We start from the raw sequence: 26,862 nt of genomic DNA on the forward strand, positions 1-26,862 counted from the left end.
ACCACTATATAGCTCATTGGAATGGAGTCCGTGCACATGCAGGGTCACTCCTCCGGAAACCTCACACGAGTAGTGGGGTACGGATGTGGCAGACATGTGAACTGTGAGTGGAGGAAGAAGGACACAGACCACGGTCTGGCTAATTGGTACAGTGGCCACTGCACCCACAAACCTCGCCCACCCTGGGTTACTGGAACTCTAGCTGCAGGTAATAGTTGACCGACGGCGGTGGAAACCAAACTGAATGGATTGTCTAATACCCTCCCGGGAATGAGACACGCTCAGGCATGAAAGAGGGGACAGCTCAGAAGGACCCCTCAGTTTCTTATAGAAATGCATTGACATCAGTTGGGGGACCCCATCGGTGTTCTGCCCTTATACAGAAGGACTAGAAATCCGCCGCAGTTGCAGCAGATATGGCATGGCCACTGACTGTAGGGAAAAAACAGTCAAGGGAAAAATTCCCAGGATTTTCCAAGGGAACATACATCCTTTGTAAGGACCCAGAGTGTAATCCAGGGAACCCTGCAGAAAAGAGGTACAGTACTATCAAAAAATATGCTAATATGGAACCCCCCCCCCCCCCCCCAAATCCTGTTGGCAGGGACCCACAAATGCATGGCCCGTGGACAGGAATCGTAGATATAGCCAAAGGACCAAGAAGAGACTGCAGGGATGCAAATCATAAAATCCCCACCAGAGAGAGCGCATTGCAGGAATAAAACCAGGAGTTGTAATACAATTTACAACCACAAGGGGGCGAATATACAAATATATATGTGGATTTTTTATTTTTTATTTGTTCGTGATTGATTCCATAGCTGCCAGGCCAAAGGGAAGGAGGAGGGTCCGTGATGGCAATAGTGTCAGCTGGACGACCCTATGCACTCCTCACTCGCCTGCTGCCGGAGAGTGCGTGACGGGGCTGGGACCCCATAGCGCACACACGACTGCAAGGGGCCCAGCAAGGGTGGGACAGAAAGGAGACCACGGATATGTTCTGCAGAAGAGGCGAGGGGGCAGAGCTATGTGCCTGATCCCCTCAGCCAAAATGCCCACCCGCTGGGAAGGCTAAAAGAAAGGAATGTCCCTGGCTGCCAAGGCGGGTGAGGAGGGCGGAGCTAAGCCCCGATTCCCCGAGCAAGATAGAGGCCATTGGCTTGCAGCGCAAGCTGTTGGGAAAGAGAACATAAATGTCCTGCCAAAGCGGGGGAGGAAGGCGGAGCTAAGGCCCAACTCCCCCAGCTGAGAGACAGCGGCTGCCTGCTTACAGAGTGAGCTGTGGTGGCGGAGACAGCAGGGAATGGGAAACAGTGATGTCCCCAGCTGCCGGGGAGTGGAGTTGAGCACCGGCTCCCCGGAGCAAAGAAAGAGGTCGCTGGTTTGTGGAGCAAGCTGTGGCAGCAGAGACAACGGGGAAGAAATAAAAAATAGAATGTCCACAGCTGCCGAAGTGGGGGAGGAGGGCGGAGCTAAGCCCCGAATCCGATAATGGCCACCGGTTTACATAGAAAGCGGCGGGGGGAAGGTGAAAAGAAAACCCCAGTGCTAGTTCCCATGCTGCAGGAGAGGGGACTGGGGGCGGAGACATGCTCCGTTACTCTGCCAGACCAACAAGGCCGCCAGCAAAGTGTAATTGCCGGGCGGTGCAGAGTGAGCAACGCAGGGTTAGTTGTTAAAGGGAACCAATCATCAGATTTTACCCTATATAACGCTTGGCAAAGCGTTATATAGGGTAAAGATTTTATTTTCACCATTCCCGGGGGATGCTCCTGCCCCCAGGGATGGTGAAGATATGAAGTTATAAACTAGTCACTGCCGCCGCTGTAAGTAGTCCCCTGGGCGGGTAGCTCTTCTCAACTACTCCCGTTCTTTGGCCGGCAGCGACCCCCCCCCTCCACTTGATTGATGGGCAGCGTGCTCTGCTTTGTCTGTTCAGTGAATGGAACAATGACACGGCCCATCAATCAAGCGGAGGGGCGTCGCTGCCTGCAGAAGAACGGAAATAGGTGAGTGGAGCTCCCCGCCCAGGGGACTACTTACAGCCGTGGCGGTGACTAGTTTATAACTTCATATCTTCACCATCCCTGGGGCTCCTCCCCGGGGATGGTGAGGACAACAATTTTACCCTATATAACGCTTTACCAAGCATTATACAGGGTAAAATCTGATGATTGGTTCCTTTTAAGTGCAACAAACCCCCGCAGCCATGGAGTTAAGCAGGACAGGAAGAGGTAGGGCCATGCTCCTAAACCCCCACCTGAAAACAGAAAATTAAAGGAATGAAAAAAAAAAAAACTAACTAAACATCCCTAACTTATAAAACAAGAAAAAGAACAGGTCTGGAGAACTCCAGACTTGTGTCTGCCTCCTACTGACACAAGCCAAAACTGCGTTCCTCATGGCAGGTATATCCTGCGAGGGAGGAGCCAACTTTTTTTTTCTAGTGTCAGCGCCTCCCAGTGGCAAGAGCATATACTCATCAGTATCCTGTGTCCCCCCAATAAAGCGACCGGGAAAAATAAAAATACTGATGAAATATACATTTGATATGGATGCATATGAATTTCTCCATAAACTTTAATAGGCATAATAAAACATGATGCAAAAATATGGGCATGTTTTACTCCCATGTGAATAGACCCATAAATTCACATTCACTTTGTATCATGGACTAGAAAAATGGAAAAGGCCTAATAAAAAGTTCTTATAAAAGTTGGTTCTAAGATCCAGCAACTTTAGGGAATTTGTAGAAGGGACAGATTTGCTGTGGATGAACCCACAGCATATTAAAAAATGCATGAGAAATCTAAAGGAAGGAATTTTACTTTTCTTTCATGCTGGATCTACCTCAGGCTTTGACAAAAAAAACTGCTATGGGGAAATCCAGACTAAGGGTACATTCACACGAGCAGACCCACAGCGTATTTTACACTGCAGATCCGCAGCTGAAAGACCACTGAATGCGCGGTGTACTTGCACACATCGCTGCCGCTCCCCCTACTCCATGAGCTAGGCGGAGAGCTGCTGCAATATGCGAGTATACTGCGCATGCGCACTGCGACACGCACATAGTGTGTCTGCTCGTAGTGGCATATTGCCGCTCCAAACAGGCACATGTAAAGCCACCATACAGGAGTCCTTCAGCGGCAGATCTGCAGCATAAAATACACTCTGGGTCCGCTCGTGTGAACGTACCCTAAGGCACATTCACTCGGGAGGGAGTGCATCCGCAGCATATTTGACACTGTGGATGCGCTGCCAACAGTTACAGCAGGGTGAGCTCCTTGCTGCTGTAGCTCTGTGGGTGTCTGCTCGTAACTGCGGATTTCTTGACGGCAGTCACGAGCAGACACACAGAGCTACAGCAGCAGCAGCAAGGAGCTCGTTCTGCAGTAACTCTGTGTGTGCTGGCAGGGCATCCACCCCCATGTGAACGTACTGGGGATCTAGGATTAGAAAAACAGAGATAATAAATAATATAAGCAACTTGTCCACTTTTCCTCAGCACAGGTTTTGATAAATCTCCAGCATTGTGCTAACACCACTAGAAAGATTTGTCAAAATTGTATAGTGAAAGAGTGGTGCAGTTGCCCATAGCATTAGTTGCTATGGGTAATTGTCCCACTCATCCTTTACACTGGGTATGATAAATCTGCCCCCATTAGAATGAAAAGTCCAAGACGCCAGAGGTGAACAGCTCTCTATTTATTTGATAACCCATAACATCCAGAAATGATTCAGCTATAACTGGCCTTAGCCAAGCCAAAATAAATGGCAGCATGTGTTAGAATTATTGTTGTAGCAAAATATGGAATTGCAGATTCAAATTTTTATAAAATCTGCACGTGGATGAAACTGCTGCAAATATTTCTGCAATTCCATCCTTATTATGAAGAGCCAGCCTACTGACTAGCAACCCTCTAACATCATTTGTGCCTTTGTATAATAAGTCATCTAAAATAGCCAATTCTGACAGATCATTGTTTACATGTTGTGTGAACAATTATTTATGGCAGACTAATTGCCAAAACAATGATAGCTGATGTTAGATTTTTATGTGCATGCCATCACTGCCCAGTCATTCCCCACCTTGCGTATGCCCACTCATATTACACTTTCATTTTCTAAATCTATGTCCAGACCCAAATGATCTCCACTTTAGTCTGGCATGTTAATGGAGGGATTATTCGGACATAAGATTGATCAACCGCACTGTTGGTGATTCTAACCGCTGTGAGTGTCTTAACTGCACAAGGACACAGACAATTTTAATGTTTAGATTTTTCCTCTTTATCTTTTAATATATAACTATTTTACTTTTCCTCCCACAGACACACAAGAGCCTTTTTTTTTTATGCTATACACTGCCATCAAATGCAAAGTACAATCAAAAAATATGGAGAGTTCATTCCAATCCCCCCCCACACACACACACATTTTTTGGTTGTACCATACATTTTATGGTAAAATTTGCAGTTTTTTTTTTTTTTACTCTGCACTTTATTGTAAAGCAATGATGTGTTATCTTCATTCTGTGTGTCCATGATTACGATGCTAACAATATATCTCTATTTTTTTGTTAAATAATTATGCTTAAAACTGCCCTATTCTGACTCCTATAACTTTATATTTCTCCTGTAGTTTTTACCAGTACCACTTTTGCATATTAAGTTACTTTTTGATCACTTTTTATTCCTGCAGAATTCAAGAGAATTATGTCCTACATTAGCGTGATAACAGATGTGGGTCACCTAGTGTAGCAGACCTGACAGCAGCCTGTTTTTTTTTAATTCGGTGCAAGTGCACAGGGGAATGCCTCTGCATATCAAGAGCACATGTTATGCTTACCCTCCCATGTGAATAAGATATGGGCTGGCTAACCCTGGAAAATACTGCCTGGGCACTTGAACCCCCAATTACATATTAACAGGCAACTGTCAGGCCTGCATTACATAATAGGTTCTTGTGCATGTCCAGTGTAGTATGGGATACAGCTTTAGCTTCCTTCCCATTACTGTCTCTTACACATAGAAGTGTCAGGCTCCCAACAAAATACATGAGTCTACCCACAACACATAGAAGCAGGCAGTGATCAGGGAAGTGTTCTAACTCTGCAGCTAATTAGTGTATGAACTCCAGTACTACTGTATATAGCTGCTCTTCTGGTCTCATAGCTATTCCAGCACTTTAGAAAAAGATGGACATTCATATATAGCTGGATGGAGAGAAGTAAAGATGAGTGAAGTTACAGTGATTTGATTTGTCACAAACTTCTCGGCTCGGCAGTTGCTGACTTTAGTCTGCATAAAATTAGTTCAGCTTTCAGGTGCTCTGGAAAAGGTGGATACAGTCCTAGGAGAGTCTCCTAGGACTGTATCCACCTTTTCCAGCCCACCAGAGCGCCTGAAAGCTGAAGTAATTTATGCAGGCTAAAGTAAGCAACTGCCGGGTCGCAAAGTTTGTGACAATTCGAATCACTGTAACTTCGCTCATCTCTAGAGAGAAGTCCAACAGCTCAGATCTGATAGGTGATGATGTAACCACATAATTCATAGCAAGCCATCTAAACATGAGAACCTACTTCCTGTTACAGCTTGAACATTTCCTGTCAAGCTGGTGTTCACATGTCACAGCTGCAGTAATTAAGGTTTGGCTGCAGCTGAACTGGGATGAAACAGATGACACTGGTGGCGAGTGCTACTTTAAAGCAGTTGGTATAGAGGGTGCTAACTTTTAACCAAATTGGACACGTACTGAAGCAAATTTTTACCTTTACACATGACTAGCTAGCCATTAGTAAGTGACAATTTTAAGGCACATCCCTCTGAGACATTTTCTCTTTACAGGTACCCTGTTGAGGTAAACAATTGGGCAGTTGAGTATCTGAATAACCACAGTATTTGTTGCACACATCCGGTAATGAAGACAACGCAGCAATGTCTTGAACTTGGTGAGGATCAATACTGTGACCGCCTTTCATGTGATGTTCCAGGAAACAGACGTCGACTATGACATCAACCCCAATGGCTTCTCTTCCATGCTTGTCAGAATTATGCAGCATTTAATAAAACTGCTCCTGTAGAGAATATGCAACATCCAGTGGGCAGAATAATAGAATTTATTGCATATTTACATTATTTCTGGTATACTCTAGGCAAATGTATACAGTACAAAATTTCATTGCTAAATGCCTGCAAATCTCATCTATCCAATGTGGTGATATTTTGTACAAATGCTAATGTCTTATTGTGCTATACTTATAAATGCTGCATTCACATCTTACCCAGCAGGCTTTTATACATATGTGGGGAAGATTTTGTACAAGATTAAATCCAAGCAGCTTGTATTTCTTTGTCCGTCACAATTGTCATGGTGCAGCACTTCTGCTTATGTTCCTTGCAAAGAAAGAGCCACACCGCTATGCACATATCATCTATGGGGAAATCTACTGAATGGTTTACTTTGAAAGCAAATTAAGCTGTGTCCTCTTAATACCCTACATAAACCAACCTCAAACCATTCCAATTGAGTTATTTACAATATAAAACAAATAATGTGCATCAATATAAAATCAATATGGTATAAAGTAATAATTTAAACAGTTTTACTAACAGAATAAACTTTCTTATATGCTGCAACCACCAAACTAGAAATTGCATTTCTATATGCTCTATTTTAAGCTAGAAATTCTGAAGTGTGTAACATGTAATTTTCTGGTTTTATAGGGAAACTGACAAGAGTCACCCATGCTACGATGAACATATAGGCTCAGAGTGGGTGACCTATCGATCACCAGAATGTGTAGACCTGTTGCAGAGTTATGAGCAAAAGCATAACTAGCAACTGGGGCGTTCGCATTACTCTTTCAGTGGTGATAACGCTGCCATCTTCCCCCCGTCCCTTCATTACTATTAACTTCTTCAGGTGACATCGCTCCCCACAGCCAAGAAGGGGAGATGGCAGTGCAATAGTCAATAAAAGAGCAATAAGAATGGCCCCGTTGCTAGTTTCTCTAAATTAGCACATTTTTACTTTTGCGCAAAACTTCGCAGTGAGTCTACAAATTCTGGTGCTCAAAACCTTGTTTGAAAGAAGGTCACCCACTCTATGAGACCACATGTTCAGCTTTGTGTTGGTAACCCTCGTCAGTTTCAATTCAAACTGCATATCTGTGAGGAACACAAAGTTTTCGTCTTGTTCCCAACAAGGTCATGTAATTTTTTTTTTAAATCCCCCCATCCAAAAAACAATATTCTTTATATAAATCTATAATGTTTCGTCACTTTAACCTAGTGACCAAATACATAATAGAAGGACATAAAAAAAACAGTATGTATTTGATGTATAAGCACACATCAAAACATATGACAGAACAAAAATACAGTAACAGCACATTCCTAGCCAACCAATACTACAATTTTGTTTCATATTAGTATGTACATTTGTAATATTGGGTAAAAGAAAAGACCTAAGGTTTCATTTATGTCAGGATGTGATCTGTGCTAAAAACAACCCAACAAACCATCTATTTTACATTGCATGTGGTATCAAGACAGGTAAGACATCGAAGATATAAAACTAATGCAGAATTTTATTTTCTGATAATCCACTTCATATTTATAATAAAAAATAAAAAGGAACACAAAATAAAAAAAAAAATTTTTTTTTTTAACTGGGTAAGATGCCACATGTGGCCAAAGGAGAATAAAGTAACCAATTGCCTGACACTTTGACAGGTGCAAGGTTACCAGAGGGAGAAGCCTCATTGCACAAACTTTTTAGGTCCAATGATGAGCAAATGACGATCTAAATTACAATCCAGACAGCAGAGTGAAAACTTAAAAATTGGAAAGAAACGGAAGAGTAAAATAGACAATGATCCGAGAATGGGAGTTTGAATACAGGGAGACAGTATCATGAATCCTATAGAAGGACGCAGTCTCCTTGCCTGAGTGTTTCTTTCAAAAGAAACAATTAGCTTGAGAAAGGGCCTGGTATGCAATGCTCCTTTGAACACCTGCAGTTACCCTTTATCGCCACCTGCCCTTGACAGGGGTATAGCAGCTGAGTGGACAGTCAGGAAATGCATCAGACTAGAGTCAACGTCGCCCTCCCCTATCTCTCACTGGTGTACTCCTGCTGCGACTCCTGCTGTGTCTTTTAGGATCCCTACGTTCTCTCTCACGGGGGTGTTCTCTGCTGTGCTCTCTCCTTTTTTCTCTTTCTGCATCACGTGCTCGCTCTCTGTTTCGCTCTGCTTCTTTCTCCCTTTCCTTTGCTCGTTCCTTTCGTTCTTCCTCCTCTTGCTCTTCCTGTTCTTTACGGCGCTTCTCCCTCTCCTTTGCGCGCTCGGCCCTGTCTGCTACTTTCTTTACAATCTGCAAGAATTAGTTCTGGTAAGTTAATGTAATCTTCCCAAGTTCACCATATTAGCCAATTTAAACTATTTGCACACTTTATACCTGATCATCTGTAAGGGGAAGCCAATATATACAAGGTGCAGCTTTGGTTTTGTGGAATAAGTCATCTAAGAGTTTAGCTGGAGGTTCCTCTTGAACTTTCTCTGTAAATGGGAAATTAAAAACAATATGTTAAATGCAGCTGGAAAAAAAAAAAAAAGTTACACGTAGGAGACAGCAAAAGCACATTGCTAAAGCATTCAAGCATTGGTGAATCTACCTTTTTTTTCATTCTTTTTTTCTTTGGACTTGGCATGCTCTTTACGTCGTCTGTCTCTGGAACGTGACCTGGGGCCCTCTCGTATTTTATCTCTATCCCATTCTCGTTCTGAACGAGTACGCTCTCTCCTTTCCATTTCACGCTCCCTCTCAGCCCACTGTTCTCGAACACCCCGCTCATGTTCCCGGTGTTCACCTCGTAATGGAGGGGCATGTGTGTGCTGGTGAGAATGTTGGTGTGGGGGCTCCTCTGCTTTCAGTTCGGGTGGTCTCTCTGCAAGAAGACCTCTGTGGAAATCCAGCTAAAAGAAATGACAACATTATTGACAAAGAGCAGAAAAGTCAGAATATGGTGACTAAACCATCATCTTAATAAAAACACATATGCAGCTAAAGGTTTTACCTCATCTTGCTCTGCAAAGTCTACAGATAAGAACTTCGGATTGGATTGGGGCCATCTTACTCCATGTAGAGAGTTCCTGGTAGAAACAGCTTCTTCTATTGTAGAATACTGTAGAAGGAAAAAAAATTGCAATAACAGAAGGCATTGGAACAATTTGTTCAGCATTCCAGAAAAAAAAAAAGAAAAATCAATGATGACCAATGCAAAAAAAAAAAAAAAAAAAAAAAAAAGGCTGAAATGTACATTAACCTTTCAACAAAATTTTCAAGATAACATGTGTACACATGAGGAAAAGCACTATTTCTGAATATAGAATATATTAAGCTGAATATAGCTGAAACTAGACACCGAAAGCCATCAAAAGTTGCAAAACTGCGGTTTTCTTTTAATGTTTCCACAAAATATTTTGTGGTGTACATTTTATGGTAAGATGAAAGGTTTCATCACAAACAACAATTGGTCGTGCAAAATAAATAAATAAAGTTATTGCTCTTAGAAGGTGAAGATGAAAAGAACAAAAATGCAAAAAATTAAGCGTGCTGTGTACTGGGTTGTGTCCTTAAAGGTTTTTTTTTATGAACTGGTGCAAGAAAGTTAAACAGATTTGTAAATTACTTCTATAAAAAACTCTTTACCCTTCCTGTACTTTTTAGCAGCTGTATGCAACATCAGAAATTGAAAAAGAACAGAATTTCTTTTTTGTCTTGTCCACAGTGCTCTCTGCTGACACCTGATGTTCGTACAAGGAACTGTCCAGAGCAGGAGAAAATCCCCATAGCAAACCTATGCTGCTCTGGCAGTTCCTGATACGGGCATCAGATGTCAGCAGAGAGCACTGTGGACAAGACAAAAAAGAAAATGAAAAAGAACAGAATTTATGTAGCATACAGCTGCTAAAACGTACAGGAAGGGTAAAGATTTTTTAATAGCAGTAATTTACAAATCTGTAACTTTCTGGCACCAGTTCATAAAAAAATAAAAAAAAAATAAAGTACCCCTTTAACCCCTTAAGGACTCAGGGTTTTTCCGTTTTTGCACTTTCGTTTTTTCCTCCTTACCTTTTAAAAATCATAACCCTTTCAATTTTCCACCTAAAAATCCATATTATGGCTTATTTTTTGCGTCGCCAATTCTACTTTGCAGTGACATTAAACATTTTACCCAAAAATGCACGGCGAAACGGAAAAAAAAAATCATTGTGCGACAAAATCGAAAAAAAAACGCCATTTTGTAACTTTTGGGGGCTTTCGTTTCTACGCAGTGCTTATTTCGGTAAAAATTACACCTTATTATTCTGTAGGTCCATACGGTTAAAATGATACCCTGCTTATATAGGTTTGATTTTGTCGCACTTCTGGAAAAAATCATAACTACATGCAGGAAAATTTATACGTTTAAAAATGTCATCTTCTGACCCCTATAACTTTTTTATTTTTCCACGTACAGGGCGGTATGAGGGGTCATTTTTTGCGCCGTAATCTGAAGTTTTTATCGGTATGATTTTTGTTTTGATCGGACTTTTTGATCACTTTTTAATGATATAAAAAGTGACCAAAATACGCTTTTTTGGACTTTGGAATTTTTTTGCGCGTACGCCATTGACCGTACGGCTTAATTAATGATATATTTTTATAGTTCGGACATTTACGCACGCGGCGATACCACATATGTTTATTTTTTATTTTTTTTACACTGTTTTATTTTTTTTATGGGAAAAGGGGGGTGATTCAAACTTTTATTAGGGAAGAGGTTAAATGACCTTTATTAACACTTTTTTTTTACATTTTTTTTGCAGTGTTATAGGTCCCATAGGGACCTATAACACTGCACACACTGATCTCTAATGCTGATCACTGGCGTGCATTAACACGCCTGTGATCAGCATTATCGGCGCTTGACTGCTCCTGCCTGGATCTCAGGCACGGAGCAGTCATTCGTCGATCGGACACCGGGGAGGCAGGTAAGGGCCCTCCCGGTGTCCGATCAGCTGTTCGGGACGCCGCGATTTCACCGCGGCGGTCCCGAACAGCCCGACTGAGCAGCCGGGTCACTTTCACTTTCACTTTAGAAGCGGCGGTCAAAGCTTCTAAAGGGTTAATACCGCACATCGCCGCGATCGGCGATGTGTGGTATTAGCCGCGGGTCCCGGCCGTTGATTAGCGCCGGGACCGGCGCGATATGATGCGGGATCGCGGCGCGATCCCGCTTCATATCGCGGGAGCCGGCGCAGGACGTAAATATACGTCCTGCGTCGTTAAGGGGTTAAGGAGACTACAGTGCAGCCAAAGACATAGCTAGGAATAAATACTAAATAGATATGTGTAATCTATTATTAATGCCATATATAGGTTCAAAAAAAAAAAAAAATATATAAATAAAAAAAATAAAAAACTTACTGTGACAAGACAATGAGATTTTATCTTGTCTATCCAAAAATTTTCATCTACAATCGTGCCAGTACGTGAGAGCAATTCTTTAAGTTGCCCTAAAGTAAAAGGTCGAACCTGTAGAGAAAGTAATTTACACATTTAGATTAACACAGATTCCTGCCAGCTTCATATGGGTACAGACATAACTACTAAAATTAAAGGACAGTAATAAAATCCAGTGGTTTAAAAGAGAACCTATCAAGTCCTTAGTTTCCCACACACAGGCCCTAAAAGGATGAAAAACAGTGTTTCCATGTTGTTCACTTATGTTCTTTGCAATGCTACATTTTCTCAAAACAAAAGAAACACTTTGATCTGCATTTAGCAGCAGAGGGTCACCACTAGTAGCAGTCACGGAGCAATCTCCGATACAGCTATTTAACTTTTTAGATGCTGCTGTCAAATCACTACCCTTTATATAAAAAGAGATAAAAAAAAAACACACACACCATATACGGTAATGTGAGGAATTGTCTGAACTACCAAAATATAACAGTCGATCGCTCATCGTGTAAACAGAAGAAAAAAAAAAAATCCAAAGTCTGAATTATATCTTTTTGTCACATCACATCCCAGATAAAATACGATTAAAATGTTTGATGCAAGTCAAATTTGAACAAATAAAAAATACAGTTCAAGGTGCAAAAAATAAAATAAAGCCTCCACATAGCTGCAAAAGCAAAAAAAAGATAAAATAGGGGGTCAAAAGAGGGCAATTTTAAAGCATAAAAACCCCTAACATTCTCTAAAACGGGACATGGTGTTTCATTCTAATGGAGAGAGTTTGTCCAGTACGACTCACCAGATTACTTATATGTACAATACAGCTTGGCTTCCGCAGAGGAGGTGAAGGTTGCTGAGATGCAGTGCGCACAGGGTCATCAATGGTAACAGAAACGATAGTCTTTTGTTGACTGATTGATCGCCTCAATAGAGTATCTCCCAGTGTAACTGGAGGGAGGGCAAAAGAAACTTGAGAATACAAAATTTTTACAAACAATAATTACTGAAAAACAGTTAATTGCATCCTGGACACTTATGAGACTTACCTCTGACTTCTGCTTGTGCTGGGCTTTCTGGTAATGGATTCTTTACTTCTTGTTCACTGGGAGGGGGTGGCTCTACCTCCACAGGAATAGACTCCTGAACGGCAACAGAGGCTTCCTCTGGCGGATTTTGACATGCCACCTCTTCCTCTTCTTGCCCATTTTCTTGAACCTCAGCAGGGACCACCTGGACGGAAATGACAAGTTACATGCTTTCCATAATCTTCAAATCTATAAATTTACAGCCATAATGGAAAATGCCTGTCTACCTGCGTGACCGTCCTGCATATTTTCAGGCCTTGGTCATGGGAATTGTCATCTCCATTGCGTTCGCTTTCATCTTCAGAAATACGAGCATCCTCCGCATGGAGATCCACCACTGCCTCTTGCTTGATTTCTTTGATCTCAGGGATTAAGCTCTAAGTAGATAACCAAAGTGTGACATTTTGTAAGACAAGCAAGAAATATATATGAATCCCATTTATTTTTACCAACCTTCTGCTACATTTCAGACAATACCCTACTACTTAGACATACTGTACAGAACTATAGTTAAATCTATTACAATACTGAGAAAATTATAACTTTGTGACAATTGGACCAGAACAAACAGAAAATTACCCATTATTACAGTCACTATAGTATACAATGTCATGTTATCTTCGTATAATGTAGCTAAGGTACATTAGGATTGCCATAGCATACCTTCAATGAGTCTGTAGAAATGCTGATTGAAGGCTTCTTCTGTGTTGTAGCGGTGCTGGCGCCCCATCGCCTTCGCCGGGCAGGGTGTGCTCCCTCATTGTCACTGTTTGTAGTAGATGCTGGAGGAGGCTGACTGGAACACTTTGCAGCAGCTTTTGAGAGGGGAAAAAAAAAAAAAAATAATATATATATATATATATATATATATATATACATATATACATATATACATATATACATATATACATATATACATATATACATATATACATATATACATATATATATATATATATATATATATATATATATATATTTTATATAAATATATTGTATGAGTGTTACATACCAGATATTATATCTGCTTTATATGTTTTCAACAAAAACAACAATTTTTATGCTTGCCTTTGTGCTCCCTATGTTACAGATACTTTCCAGAACACTTGGTGGGTACTCAATACTAAAGGGTTCTTTCAGGACAGTGACGTTTATCTGATCGGTGTGGGTGCAACTACCTGTATACCCACTGATCAACTGATTAAAGGGGACGCCACCCCTGTGTATGCACTGCGGCCTCTTCACCTACTACTGAAGCTCATCCCATTAAAGTGAATAGGATGAACTACAGCACAAAATACAGCAGCTACAGTGTGGAGCCTTACATAACACCATATACAGTGACCCCTTGACCTACGATGGCCCCGACATACGATCATTTCAACATACGATGGCCTCTCAGAGGCCATCGCATGTTGAAGGCAGCATCAACATACGATGCTTTCGTATGTCGGGGCCATCGCATAAACGGCTATCCGGCAGTGCTGACTGCTTCAGCTGCCACCGGATAGCTGTTTACAGTGTCCCGTGTGGTCCGCTGACGATCACTTACCTGTCCTCGGGGCTCCGGTGCATCCTCTTAGGGATCCCCTGCATCGTCATCACGTCGCTGTGCACGCCATCCCATCATCCAATAGGAGCGGTGTGCGTAGCGACGTGATGGCGGCGACGGAGAGCGCAGATGCCGGGGAAGCAGAGGCCTTGCCGGAGCTTCGGGGACACCTCGGGGACGCGGCGACAGCGATGGACTGCGACATCCCGGGCAGCGGTGACGGTCCGGAGCAGCGGGGACAGGTGAGTACAACTTCCTCTAACAGTGGTCTGCAACCTGTGGACCTCCAGATGTTGCAAAACTACAACACCCAGCATGCCCGGACAGCCAACGGCTGTCCGGGCATGCTGGGTGTTGTAGTTTTGCAACAACTGGAGGTCCGCAGGTTGTAGACCACTGTCCTATACATTACATTGCACGGATCCCTTAACATACGATGGTTTCAACAAACGATGGTCCATTTGGAACGGATTACCTTCGTATGTTGAGGGACCACTGTATTACAGAGACCTAGATTTATAATAGAAGCATATCCCCACGTATCAGTGTTACATTGAAGTAAAACCATAAGATCATTTTTTAATGAACTCAAATATGCAGCAGTCACTTAGCAAATACTATTTATAATCTAGAACCAAAATAGAAGCCACATATGCAGATTCTCTACGAAAAGGTAACCCCTCCAAAATGTACAAAAAATAAATAAATTCAAAATAGACGGCTACTTACATATAACAGAGATCTTCCTCTTAAAGGTCCTTGGTGGTGTTGTACTCTAAAGGAAAGGGACAAAGGGTAGAGAGAAAGAAGGGGATGGAGGCAATATGGCACCCCAGGGAGAAAGAAATTGTTAGTCCATTACAAACAAACTATTACAGAGAATAAATTATAAGCAAAGGGTAGGGGAATAAAAGCAAAGAAGGAAATCAAATTGCAGATAAATCAAGGCAATCCCTCCACACTGAGTGTAAGACAGAAGAGTACAGGACACAAGATGGGATGGAATTAGTGAACATAATGCACTGTGCTTAAATATTCCCAATAATATAGCATTTCCTGGGAGCAGATCAGTGTCATGGGACTAAGTGTCATCTGCCATAGATAGGTATTAGTGAGGGAGTCCCCCGACACATACGCCCATGTGACACAGGTGTGAAACCTGAAATATGAGTCTTGGAGCCAATAATAGTGGTGTGGCCAAAGGAAAGTGAGTGACAAGTGGCCACAAATGCAACCAAACTGCCACCAGACTTCTGGTGGCAACATGACCACATTTACTTTCATCGTGTACGAGGCAACATGACTATCTTTGGCCACAGGGCTGTTAAAGGGGTACTCCGGCCCTAAGACATCTTATCCCTATCCAAAGGAGGAAAAGGGTTTAATCACATTTATTAACTTTTTTTCACACTTTTTTTTTTTGCAGTGTTATAGCTCCCATAGGAGACTATAACACTGCACACACTGATCTTATATACTGAGCACTGCAAAGCCATAGCTTTGCATTGATCAGTGTTATCGGTGGTGGATTGCTCAAGCCTGCATCTCAGGCTTGGAGCAATCAATTGCCGAACGGACGCGCCAGAGGAAGGTAAGAGGACCTCCGTTCGCGTCCTAGCTGATCGGGACACCGCATGTTCATTGCAGTGGTCCCGAGCAGCCGGGAAGCTTTTACTTTCATTTTAGACGTGGCGTTCAACTTTGATGCCACACGCTATTAGCCCAGGTCCGACCCGATATGACACGGGGGTCACCGCGTGACCCCGCGTTATATCACAGGAGCAAGCCAAGGACTTCAATATACGTCCTTGGTCGTTAAGGGGTTAATAGAAGTAATTTACAAATCTGTTTAACTTTCCGGCACCAGTTGATTTAAAATAAATAAAATATATCTATCTATCTATCTATCTATCTATCTCTATCTTCCAGTGGAGTAGCCCTTTAACACTTCTTTACGGGGACCTTAAGGTACATTATCATCCTGAAAAATGACCTCATCACTATCAAACCTATTACCTATTGCTGTAATAAGAACAGCCCTCAAGAAGTGTCTACAATTTCTATGACCACCTGTTCCCTGAGGCAACGATTGCCATGTCCCCAGATCTTTTGAGGAGATTGTTCTCTTCAGGCATCATCTTTGTACGTTTCATTACAACAGCAAGAGACATAAGTTTCAGCATCTGCTCCTCAGTTTAGGTGGCAGCGCTGGTTTTCATTTGGCTTTTCTATGTGTAAATCCCATTTCGCTCATAGACTTCCTCACAGTTCTGTCTCAAACACTCCTGTCTCACCCCATCTGACATTCCTTTGCTGCTTGTCCTTTTATTCTTAGTGTAAATGCATATCCATAATTTCTTTTTGCTCTACTTTATCTGTAAATACATCAGCCATTAAGTATAATTATATCTCAGGGATGTTTTGGAATCCAGAACATTCAACTATAAAACTGTAATGTATTTACTAAAGCTGGGTTCACACCACGTTTTTGCAATACAGTTCCTGTATCAAAAAAAAAAAAAAAAAAAAAAAAGGGATTCCTCTAAACCAGACCAAACTGTATCAAAACGTGTGTACAAATTTTTATCTTAAATGTACATTTCAATATGGCTTTTCACCTGGACCAATAACCGTGGTAGGCTATGGTTTTGGGTACGGGAATAAAAACCTGACAAAACCGTACAGGATGCAAAACGGACACAACCTGATGCCTTGTTTGGCATACAGTTTGCAATGGAGAGTCAATGTATACGGTTTTCAATATGGTTTTCAAATTGAAAACTTATACGGGAACTGTATTGCAAAAATGTTGTGTGAACGCAGCCCAAGATGAGAGAAAAAAAAAAGCTGCCTGCTTACAAAAACAATATACACCAACTCCCCTTCTGTCGCTCCCTGGTTGCTCTGATATCAGGCTGCCCCGTCCAAAGCCAGTGGGTGACATCTTCCCAGAAAGCCAGAAACTAAAACAATCAGGTTTATTGCCGGAAGTCCCATGCAAGTTTATGGGACTTCTGGCAATCTGTCCGATAACAAAAGTTTCGGACTGCTTGGGCATGCTGGGAGTTATAGTTTTGTCACAGCGGGAGGCACCCTGGTTGGGAAACACTGCTGCAGAACATAGCGTCTACTACCAGAGGAACTGAGAGTGCCGATCGCCAATCACTGGATGAGGCAGGACACCGCTGTGACAAATGGCGCTGTGACGTCACGCCTACAGCTTCGGGCAACTCTGCTGAAGCAGACTGTCCAGAGATGCTGCGTCCGAATACCCACAAGGGAGGTTTTTTTTTTTTTGGCAGCCTGTGGACAATAGTAAATTAGTAAAAAAGCTAAATATTTTTGTGTGAACAAAGCCTGGTAAGAAATTAAAGTGTTACTGTCATGATGTAGCCGCAAGATATGCTTAAACATCCTGGGCAATCTTGCAGTCCGAAACTTTTGGAATCAGACATATTGCCAGAAGTCCCATAAACTTGCTTGGGACTTCTGGCAATAAACCTGATTGTTTTAGTTTCTGGCTACAAGATTGCCCGGAAAGTTTATACTAAAGTTTTGTCACAGGTTACAAATCCTCAGGAAAAGGTAAAGATATTTTAGCTCTTGAAAGATACGAAGCATATAATCTCCACATCCAAGACATGGGAAAAAAAAGACAAGTTTGTTTTCATACAAAAAAAATAAATAAAAAATGTGAAAGTAGAGAATGCTGTGTGTAGCTCACGAAGCTCTTTTATACATTCCCTGCTTCTGGAGAACCTCCTGAGTGACAGAATGGTCAGTAACGTAACGTATGACATACAGGTCTGCAGATCGGAAATTTCTATTACAGCACTGCTAGTCGGGATTGGAATGGTGCACTGTTTAGGTATCAGACAAGACATTTTTACCTCCAGCTTAAATATCATGGATATTAGGAGAGAAGGCTGAGTACTTAAGAGTTAACCATATACTATTAAAAAAAATTATAATAATTAAAAGCACAACAATCACTTTCACTATTGGGGAGACTTATCAAAACCTGTCCAGAGGAAAAGTTGCTGAGTTGCCCATAGCAACCAATCAGATCGCTACTTTCATGTTTCAGAGGCCTTTGCAAAAATGAAAGAAGCGATCTGATTGGTTGCTATGGGCAACTCAGCAACTTTTCCTCTACACAGGTTTTGATAAATGTCCCCCTATGTGAGCTACAAAAAGTACATGGCAGAAGTGTTCCAGCATATAGTGATCATGAATGGCACCCCTTGGCTAAAACTACCAACTGATGTGCACTGAGACACATAGCAATTGACGACAACTGTGTTACACAAACAACAACTGTGCTAGGCAGGCATGATCAGCAATAACACTGACGCCAGCTGTACAACCCCTCAGAAGGCTTCTACTTTCATTTAATTGGTGCCACCTTTTTGCCATCCCCACACCTGTCATCTAAGGCTTCTTTCAGACTACAAAATGACTCAGTTTTAAAGATCCGTACGAAGTTCCATCTGAAAATCAGCTGAAATCAGCAGTTACAAAATCCTATACGGCCGTTAGAAAATCCCATTATAGTCAATGGGATTTTTCTAATAGCCGTTTTAACCCGTTATAGCCCGTTATTAATAGCGGCCATTATTTTGTGACGGAAGATAGTAACGGAAGAAATGGTGCATGTACTAAAGAAGCCTTAGTGCCCTTACTCTGACAGGACATGATGGGATATTGGCAGATGCACCATACACAGGTATTGTAACGTAAAAGCAGTCACATCAATATTTAGATATAAAACAAATGTTTACAGTTCAAAAACACACATTTCCCCTGTCTGAAGAAAAATTGAAAACACTGAATTGCTGTTTTGTCACCTTGCACCACTTATTTTGAAAAAACAGCAATGAAAGCTTAATAATATGTACCCCACAATAATACCAACAAGAAAAACCCCAACATGGCTATACTGACAAGAACATTAAAATGTTATGGATATCAGAAGCTGTCAACACAAAGCAAACGGTGACAACCGGGATAAAGTTAACAAATGTAATCCTGCATAGTAAACACGAAAACAAGGCGGTAGCGGAATTGTGGTTCTCTCTAATGCACCAGTGCAAAACAAAAACAAGCCCTCATACGGTCTAGATTAAAAAATGAAAACTATAAAAATGATAATTTTAAAGTCATCAGATTTTACCATGTATAACGTGGGGCAACAAGATATATACAGTAAAATCTTCTCCCTCACTATCCCAGGGAGACGTTCCTGCCAGCAGAGACGGTGACGATTCATGTTAGAAAGTGTCCCCTGGATGAGGAGCTATACTCACCTAGTCCCAGGGGACTACTTACAGGGCCGGCAGGGAACTCTTTCTAACTTTATCTCCTCACCATCCCTGCCAGCAAGAACGTCACCTGGGGATGGTGTGGAAGGAGATTTAACCATATATAACCCACTGCTATGCGTTATGTATGGTAAAATCTGACTCATGACGTAAATGTACGTGTCATGGTGTCCTGGGACTTAGTGCCCCATGATGTATAATTATCTCATGAACATGTCCACAATTAACTCTTTAGATGCTGTGATCTATACTGATCACGGCACCTAATGGAATCGTGATTGCGGCAGTGCGATAAGACAAGATGGCGGCCTAAGCTCTGTTATCTGCTCCAGTGTTCTTCATGTATGGTCTGCCTTCTGACAAACTATACAAGAAGATCACCAATTGTACTGATCAGCCCCTCTCCCAACAATAATTGCCATCACGTTTGCATTAAAAAACAGCCCTCATATGGTGCTGTGGATGGATAAATGAAAGTTATGGCTCTTAAAAGGTAAGGCTGGAAAACAGACAAATATTAAACTTAGCTGTGTCCTTAGATTTAAAGGAGATGTCCGATGCGGACTATTCGTATTCCATCCTGCCCGGGCTGCAAATAAAGAGAAAACAAACTTTCACTTACCTTCCTACGTTCCCCCAGAGCTCTGTAACAGCTGATCGGTCGGCCGGGCTTTCTGCTTCCCACTTCCCTTAGCCCAGCACGTCACATGGCGCTTCAGCCTATCACCGACCGAGGCGGGACATCGCTGCAGCCGGTGATAGGCTGAAGCACCGTGTGACGTGACGGGCTAAAGGAAGTGGGAAGCAGACAGCCCGGCCGACCGATCAGCTGTTGCGGAGCTCCGGGGGAATGTAGGAAGGTATGTGAAAGTTTGTTTTGTTTTCTCTATATTTGCAGCCGGGGCAGGATGGAATAAGAATAGTCCGCACCGGACATCTCCTTTAAACTGGTAACATATATATTAACAAAGCAGCCACGACCTGTTTTACTGAGCAGACCACTTACAAGATTGTCATTCAAAATTATGGTACGTAGAGCTAAAATACAGTTTACAAAACAACCTAGCATATACTTCAGTAAGTCCATCCCATCAAATGCACTGTAGAGTAGACTGTAAAATCAGCAAGTTTCAAATAAATTTGGATTTATAAATATAGAAGAAAAAAAAAAGTAAATATAGGAGAAAAAAAAATAAATGCCCAACAGACTAAGAAGAGAAATTGAAATAGATAAAAAGAAACCAACGATTAATCAGAGGATTGATGAAGTGTCCTGGTACCCCATGTGTCTCTCCCACGTGGCTCAGGAGTGGCCAGCCGCTGCCCCTCTGCTTATTTTGGAATTGGTTTAGTCGTGTGTTTTTGAAGGGTGAGATGGGAAGGTGAACGGTGAGGAGGGTGGGTGAGAAGGGGCCTCTCCCCTTAAATCCATAGTAAAGATGGCTTTAAAAGTCTGGTTTGGTAAAGAGTTCAATAAGGGCATGGCCCTGTGGAGGACCCCTATGGGCCTTGAGTCCTGATTTTGGTGTAGTAGATGGGTGTAACAGGAGGGTGTGACCTTAAGCACACAGGTCTGGTCTGTAGCATAACAGCTGGAAACAGGGTCACAGATCTCCATATATAACAGTCACTACTTAGTATGATCACAGTTCCAAAGGCCTGAGTAAAATCCTGAATGTGATTTTGTATTGCATAGTCTCTTTTGCTTTTTTTAATGGTGAAAGTCAACTTAGAAAACTTAGCTTGTACCAAACTCTCTCTCAATACTGTAATAGCTTTTGCCAGTCTTTAGAGTGCGGAAGGTGGACCTTTAGCATGAACAAGCAGTAAGAACTAGTGCCTCCTGTCTTTGTAAACCATTGAAGACATAGATACAGTTTTTTCTTTCATTGGAGAACACAAGTCCTTCAGACACTTTCTGAATATCAATCTTTCACATTGCAGCAGCTTCTTGTATGCAAGTTTCCAATGGGATTGACAGAAGTCCAGATCTATGTGAGCCATCTGAGGACTACACATACTTCAGAAGGACAGTCTTTCCACCTGGAAGGAGTGGCAGTCAGTTTGATCAGACAATTCTCCACCTTGGATTTCATCTTATCAGGGAAAATGCTCGAAGGAGGAAGCATCTCACCCAGCCCTCCTTTCTTTATGCTCATAGCAGCGTCTGTTCGGCACCCCCGGGGCTGCCTGGGTAAAGCTGGGCTCTGACTGGGTGTTGCAGTGCCTGGAAGTCCAGCAGGGTTTTGGTAGAAGCGCTGGGGTGATGGGACAGGTGTCTTTACGGAGGAAGGAACGGCACACACACTTATACAGGCTTCGCTGGTGGACAAGGGAGGTGGGAGAGAGCAGGGAGCACCTTAAAACACCATCTCCCCCCTCCCACTGACAACCCACTGTTTGGGACCACAAGTCTCAAACCCCCATCCAACCACCCGCCCAAGTTTACATATCTGCTCAAAGTGGGAATTTACCACTGGGCCTAGGCCATAACTGTTAAGGGGCCATGTCTGAGGTGTCATTTGTCCCACACTCCCAAATGAAGCGGTGCCCACTAGCTCTTCTCCCACACAAGGTATCTTATGTCTTGAACCTCACATGCGGTATTACATAGGTATATATCTCTAAGCTTGTGTCTATATCACCAGTTAAAGCATAATGGCTGCAATATGGATATGCATGAGGTAGGAGATCCCACATACATGCCCCCTTCCCTATTATCAGAGATGGGCCCCCTGATGATCACACTGTGGCACACACCACTCTTACCTCTTTCTTGTCGCCGGGGTCACAGTTCTCTTCCTGGGGTTGGGCCGGTACCGTCTCTTGGACTTCACCCTCTGTAGGGGTCTCGGTTGTGTCCATGGTGGTCTCCTCGCTCTCTGGTGCACTGTAACACAAAGATGGACCCTGGTTACTCCTCGTGTAACCTATATACTCCAGCTGACATACAGTAGTGAGTGCAGATCCCTGATAACTCCAATGCATGGAGACTTGACAGATCTGGGAGCAGTGGCGTACTGTCCCTTTAAGAGGCCTACGTAGTATGCCCGATCGTCTCCGCACCATTCACCAGCCTACACCCGAGCACGTTACCGCACAGCGGGATGCGCGGGTGATCCTCCCGCCAATCGATCCCTCCCCCAGCACACGCACATACTGCGGCAGCGGCTCATCACATGGCTGGAGCCAACAAAGGGCACCTCTCCCCCACCCTCCGCCGCACCAGCCCGGCCGCCCCATCCAGGATCCCCTTACCAGTCTTTGTTTTCTGATAACATTTCCCTGGAAGCCGGCTGAAAAGGAAAGGGGGAGGGGGGGAAGGTGGGCGGAAAGGATCCTCTGGAGGTCGAATAGAATGGGGATGAGGGAAGGGAGAGCCGGGGAGGAGGAGAAGGGGGGGACACACGGAGACCAGACAGCAGACGTGCGGTGCTCGGAGCGGCGCGGCGCGGCCCGGGCCTCTATCGGCGGTGAAGATCGCTCAGTGTCCGGCGGGGGAGCCACACTCATACATGCTCTGCAGCCATCTTGATGATTACCCAGCAGTCCTGCGTGTGGGGAGGAGAGAGGGCGGAGGAGGAAGGCTCCCAGGGGCCGGGGTGGGGGAAGGAAGGAAGGAGCCAGAAACTCGCCACAGCTGGCCGCTCACGTTACACCTACTGCCACAGCCCCCTCCCCAACCGCCCGTCTCCCTTAGCAACCTGTCAGGACACTTCATTCCCCACATGGCGAGGTCTAGCTCTACATACATGTATGACCACCCCCAGCACGGACCTCCATTATATCAAGGTGACCAGGAGCAGAAAGCTGGGATAGCCAGCCCGACTACACACTAAACAACCTGGGCAACATCCGCTATAGAGAAGGGGTTCCCAACCAGGGCGCCTCCAGCTGTTGCAGAACTACAACTCCCAGCATGGCCGGACAGCCGAAGGCTGTCCGGGCATGCTGGGAGTTGTAGTTTTGCAACAGCTGGAGGCACACTGGGATAAAGTGTTGTAGGCTTCATGCAGAAGATTTTATGCCAGAAATTTCTATGACAAAAAATCTTTTCCAGTCATAGAAATGCCCATAGATTTCTGCAAGTTTCTTACAAATCTCAGAAACTTCTAGGAGAGAGAAAAAAAACCACGTAAGGAAATCTAGGGCATTTGCAGAAAATCCACACCCAATGCTGTGGATTTTCTGCTCTGCCCCTAATTGAAAGAGTCTACACATACTACAGCATTTCCGCTTTGAGCTGAAATTCCAAGCCTGGCGCTAGGGCTTGGGCTATCAAGATGTTGCCAGTCCCTATAGCCGTCAATACATTCTGCCGAAATAATTAACCTATTCAATCCTTTGGCAAGCACATATTTGTGGTGAAAAGACCGTAGTTTGCACTGCGCAGCAGAATCCCATTGACTGCAATGGGACTCTGCAGCATCGGAATTCCATTCCAAAGTGTGCATGGGCCCAAAGAAGTATAAAGTGAATAATAAAGGGGTTGTACTGCAAAAGAAACAACCTCTGTATGGTGTAAAATATAATAAAGCTTACTAATAATGGTTTTAGCCATAATGCAGAAATCATCTCTGCCCTCTCCCTTGTAGCTGTGACATCACTTAATATTCAGAGCCTCCTCCTGTCTGCTCAGGGTGAGAACATTGATGTGAAGAGGGGAGCTCATATTACTGCTCATCAGATTTGAAGACAGCAGGAAGCCTTTCTCAGTCACAGTAGTTTCAGTAAGATCATGCTCACTGCAGGGTCACCCGCATGTGTGAATGTACCATTAGGCTACATTTCCATTACAGTCGTGCTCAAACCTGTTCAAGGTCCATTCAGCGCCAAACTGATCATTTGCACAATAAACACTGCAGGGTCCCGACGAATCGCAGGGACTTAAACAGAGTCCACTGGGTGTCCATTATTTTGAACAAAGAAAACAATATCAGACATGCAGTATTTTTTTCTTCACTCAACTCCTGCCCTTTTGCCCTGGAGATCCTTTTAGAGATCTGTGCAGCATAGCTAATAACTATAATAATTATATTAGTAAGCTGCTTTATTATACTATTTAACACCATACACAGTTTATTTCTCTGGACAACCCCTTAAAGGAGTATTCCGGGATAGAAAAATGTATCCCCTATCCTAAACATAGGGCATAAGTGTCAGATTGCACCCCCCCCCCCCCCAATCTCCCATCGGTGCACCAGCTCTCCCTCTAAATGGAGCTGCACAAAGTGGTTGGTGGATGACAAGCCCCCCTCCATGCATCTCTATGGGAGAGCCAGAGGTTCCCGAGTGCAAAGCTCCGGCTCTCCAATTGTTGTGGGGGCCCCCACTTTGTGCGGTGGTAAACACGCCCCATTTGGGAGGAGATTCATATGGTAGATCGCGGCGGGTCCTATCAGTCAGACCTTCCACGATCTAACACTTATTCTCTATCCTTAGGAAAGGGGATACATTTTTCTATCCCAGAGTACTCCTTTAACCCCTTAAGGACCGACCAGAGGTTTTTCCGTTTTTGCATTTTCGTTTTTTGCTCCTTGCCTTTAAAAAATCATAACTCTTTCAAATTTACACCTAAAAATCCATATGATGGCTTATTTTTTGCGCCACCAATTCTACTTTGTAATGACGTCAGTCATTTTGCCCAAAAATCTATGGTGAAGCGGGAAAAAAAATCATTGTGCGACAAAATTGAAAAAAAAAAACGCTGTTTTGTAACTTTTGGGGGCTTCCGTTTCTACGTAGTACATTTTTCGGTAAAAATGACACCTGATATTTATTCTGTAGGTCCATACGATTAAAATGATACCCTACTTATATAGGTTTGATTTTGTCGGACTTCTGGAAAAAATCATAACTACATGCAGGAAAATTAATACGTTTAAAATTGTCATCTTCTGACCCCTATAACTTTTTTATTTTTCCGTGTATGGGGCGGTATGAGGGCTCATTTTTTGCGCCGTGATCTGAAGTTTTTAATGGTACCATTTTTGCATTGATAGGACTTATTGATCACTTTTTATTCATTTTTAAATGATATAAAAAGTGACCAAAAATGCACTATTTTGGACTTTGGAATTTTTTTGCGCGCACGCCATTGACCGAGCGGTTTAATTAATGATATATTTTTATAATTCGGACATTTCCGCACGCGGTGATACCACATATGTTTATTTTTATTTACACTGTTTTTTTTTTTATTGGAAAAGGGGGGTGATTCAAACTTTTAATAGGGGAGGAGTTAAATGATCTTTATTCACTTTTTTTTTTGCAGTGTTATAGGTCCCATAGGGACCTATAACACTGCACACACTGATCTTCTATGTTGATCACTGGTTTCTCATAAGAAACCAGTGATCAACGATTCTGCCGGATGACTGCTCATGCCTGGATCTCAGGCACTTAGCAGTCATTCGGCGATCGGACAGCGAGGAGGCAGGTAGGGGCCCTCCCGCTGTCCTGTCAGCTGTTCGGGATGCCGCGATTAGCCGCGGCTATCCCGAACAGCCCGACTGAGCTAGCCGGGAACTTTCACTTTCACTTTTAGCCGCGCGGCTCAGATTTGAGCGCACGGCTAAAGGGTTAATAGCGCGCGGCGCCGCGATCGGCGCTGCGCGCTATTAGAGGTGGGTCCCGGCTTCACTATGACGCCGGGCCCGCCATGATATGACGCGGGGTTACTGTGTAACCCCGCGTTATATCAGAAGAGCAGGACCAAGGACGTACCGGTACGTCCTTGGTCCTTAAGGGGTTAAGGACACAGCCCATTTTAGTCTTAAAGGGGTTATCCAGCCAAAGGCATCTTATCACCTATTCAAACGATAGGGGATAAAATGTCTAATCGCTGGGGCCCCCGTGATCTCCCTGCAGCACCTACATTCTATGCAGGGCTACGTCTCCAGTCTCAGAAAGCGCTGTTTCCGGGACTGGAGACGTGACGTCACACCACACCCCCTCGTGATGTCATGCCACATGCTCTCCATTCATGTCTTAGAACATTCAGAGACTGGATACGGAGCCCCGGCTAGAATGGCTGGATAACCCCTTTAAGGACCGAGCCAGTTGTATTTTTGTATTTTCATCTTTTCCCTGTAAGGCTGGATTCCTACATAGATTTTGATCAGTATTTTTTGTCAAAACCAGGGGTAGGTCTAAAAACAAAGACAGGGGTAAAACATCTTAACCTGTATAGTTGTTCTCTATCTGTTGCACTCCTGGTTTGGACTAAAAATGCTGACCAAAACACAGTGAGAAATCCTTAAAGGGGTATTCCAGGAAAAAACTTTTTTATATATATCAACTGGCTCCAGAAAGTTAAACAGATTTGTAAATTATTTCTATTAAAAAATCTTAATCCTTTCAGTACTTATGAGCTTCTGAAGTTAAGG

At 43.2% G+C, this 26,862-nt stretch overlaps 1 protein-coding gene across 7 annotated transcripts in view; it reads right to left on the bottom strand.

Moving 5' to 3' along the window:
- Positions 1-6,100: 6,100 nt before the first annotated feature.
- ACIN1 (apoptotic chromatin condensation inducer 1) overlaps positions 6,101-26,862 on the bottom strand; it is an 85,258-nt gene continuing 64,496 nt past the window's right edge. For 4 of the 7 annotated variants that reach the window (XM_056527037.1, XM_056527021.1, XM_056527012.1 and 1 more), the window contains 11 exons: positions 22,244-22,364; positions 14,883-14,928; positions 13,265-13,416; positions 12,829-12,978; positions 12,563-12,746; positions 12,316-12,485; positions 11,481-11,588; positions 9,085-9,192; positions 8,683-8,983; positions 8,466-8,566; positions 6,101-8,381 (listed from right to left, as the gene is read on the bottom strand). In XM_056527037.1, coding sequence (XP_056383012.1) covers positions 8,103-8,381; positions 8,466-8,566; positions 8,683-8,983; positions 9,085-9,192; positions 11,481-11,588; positions 12,316-12,485; positions 12,563-12,746; positions 12,829-12,978; positions 13,265-13,416; positions 14,883-14,928; positions 22,244-22,364 — 1,720 coding nt within the window. In that variant the 3' untranslated portion in view covers positions 6,101-8,102. Of the gene's footprint in view, positions 8,382-8,465; positions 8,567-8,682; positions 8,984-9,084; positions 9,193-11,480; positions 11,589-12,315; positions 12,486-12,562; positions 12,747-12,828; positions 12,979-13,264; positions 13,417-14,882; positions 14,929-20,720; positions 21,754-22,243; positions 22,365-26,862 lie in introns of those variants that run through there. The other 3 variants (XM_056527028.1, XR_008845315.1, XR_008845314.1) reach the window with 3 other exon arrangements.

This window comes from Hyla sarda, chromosome 1, assembly GCF_029499605.1.
Source record: "Hyla sarda isolate aHylSar1 chromosome 1, aHylSar1.hap1, whole genome shotgun sequence".
Taxonomy (NCBI): domain Eukaryota; kingdom Metazoa; phylum Chordata; class Amphibia; order Anura; family Hylidae; genus Hyla; species Hyla sarda.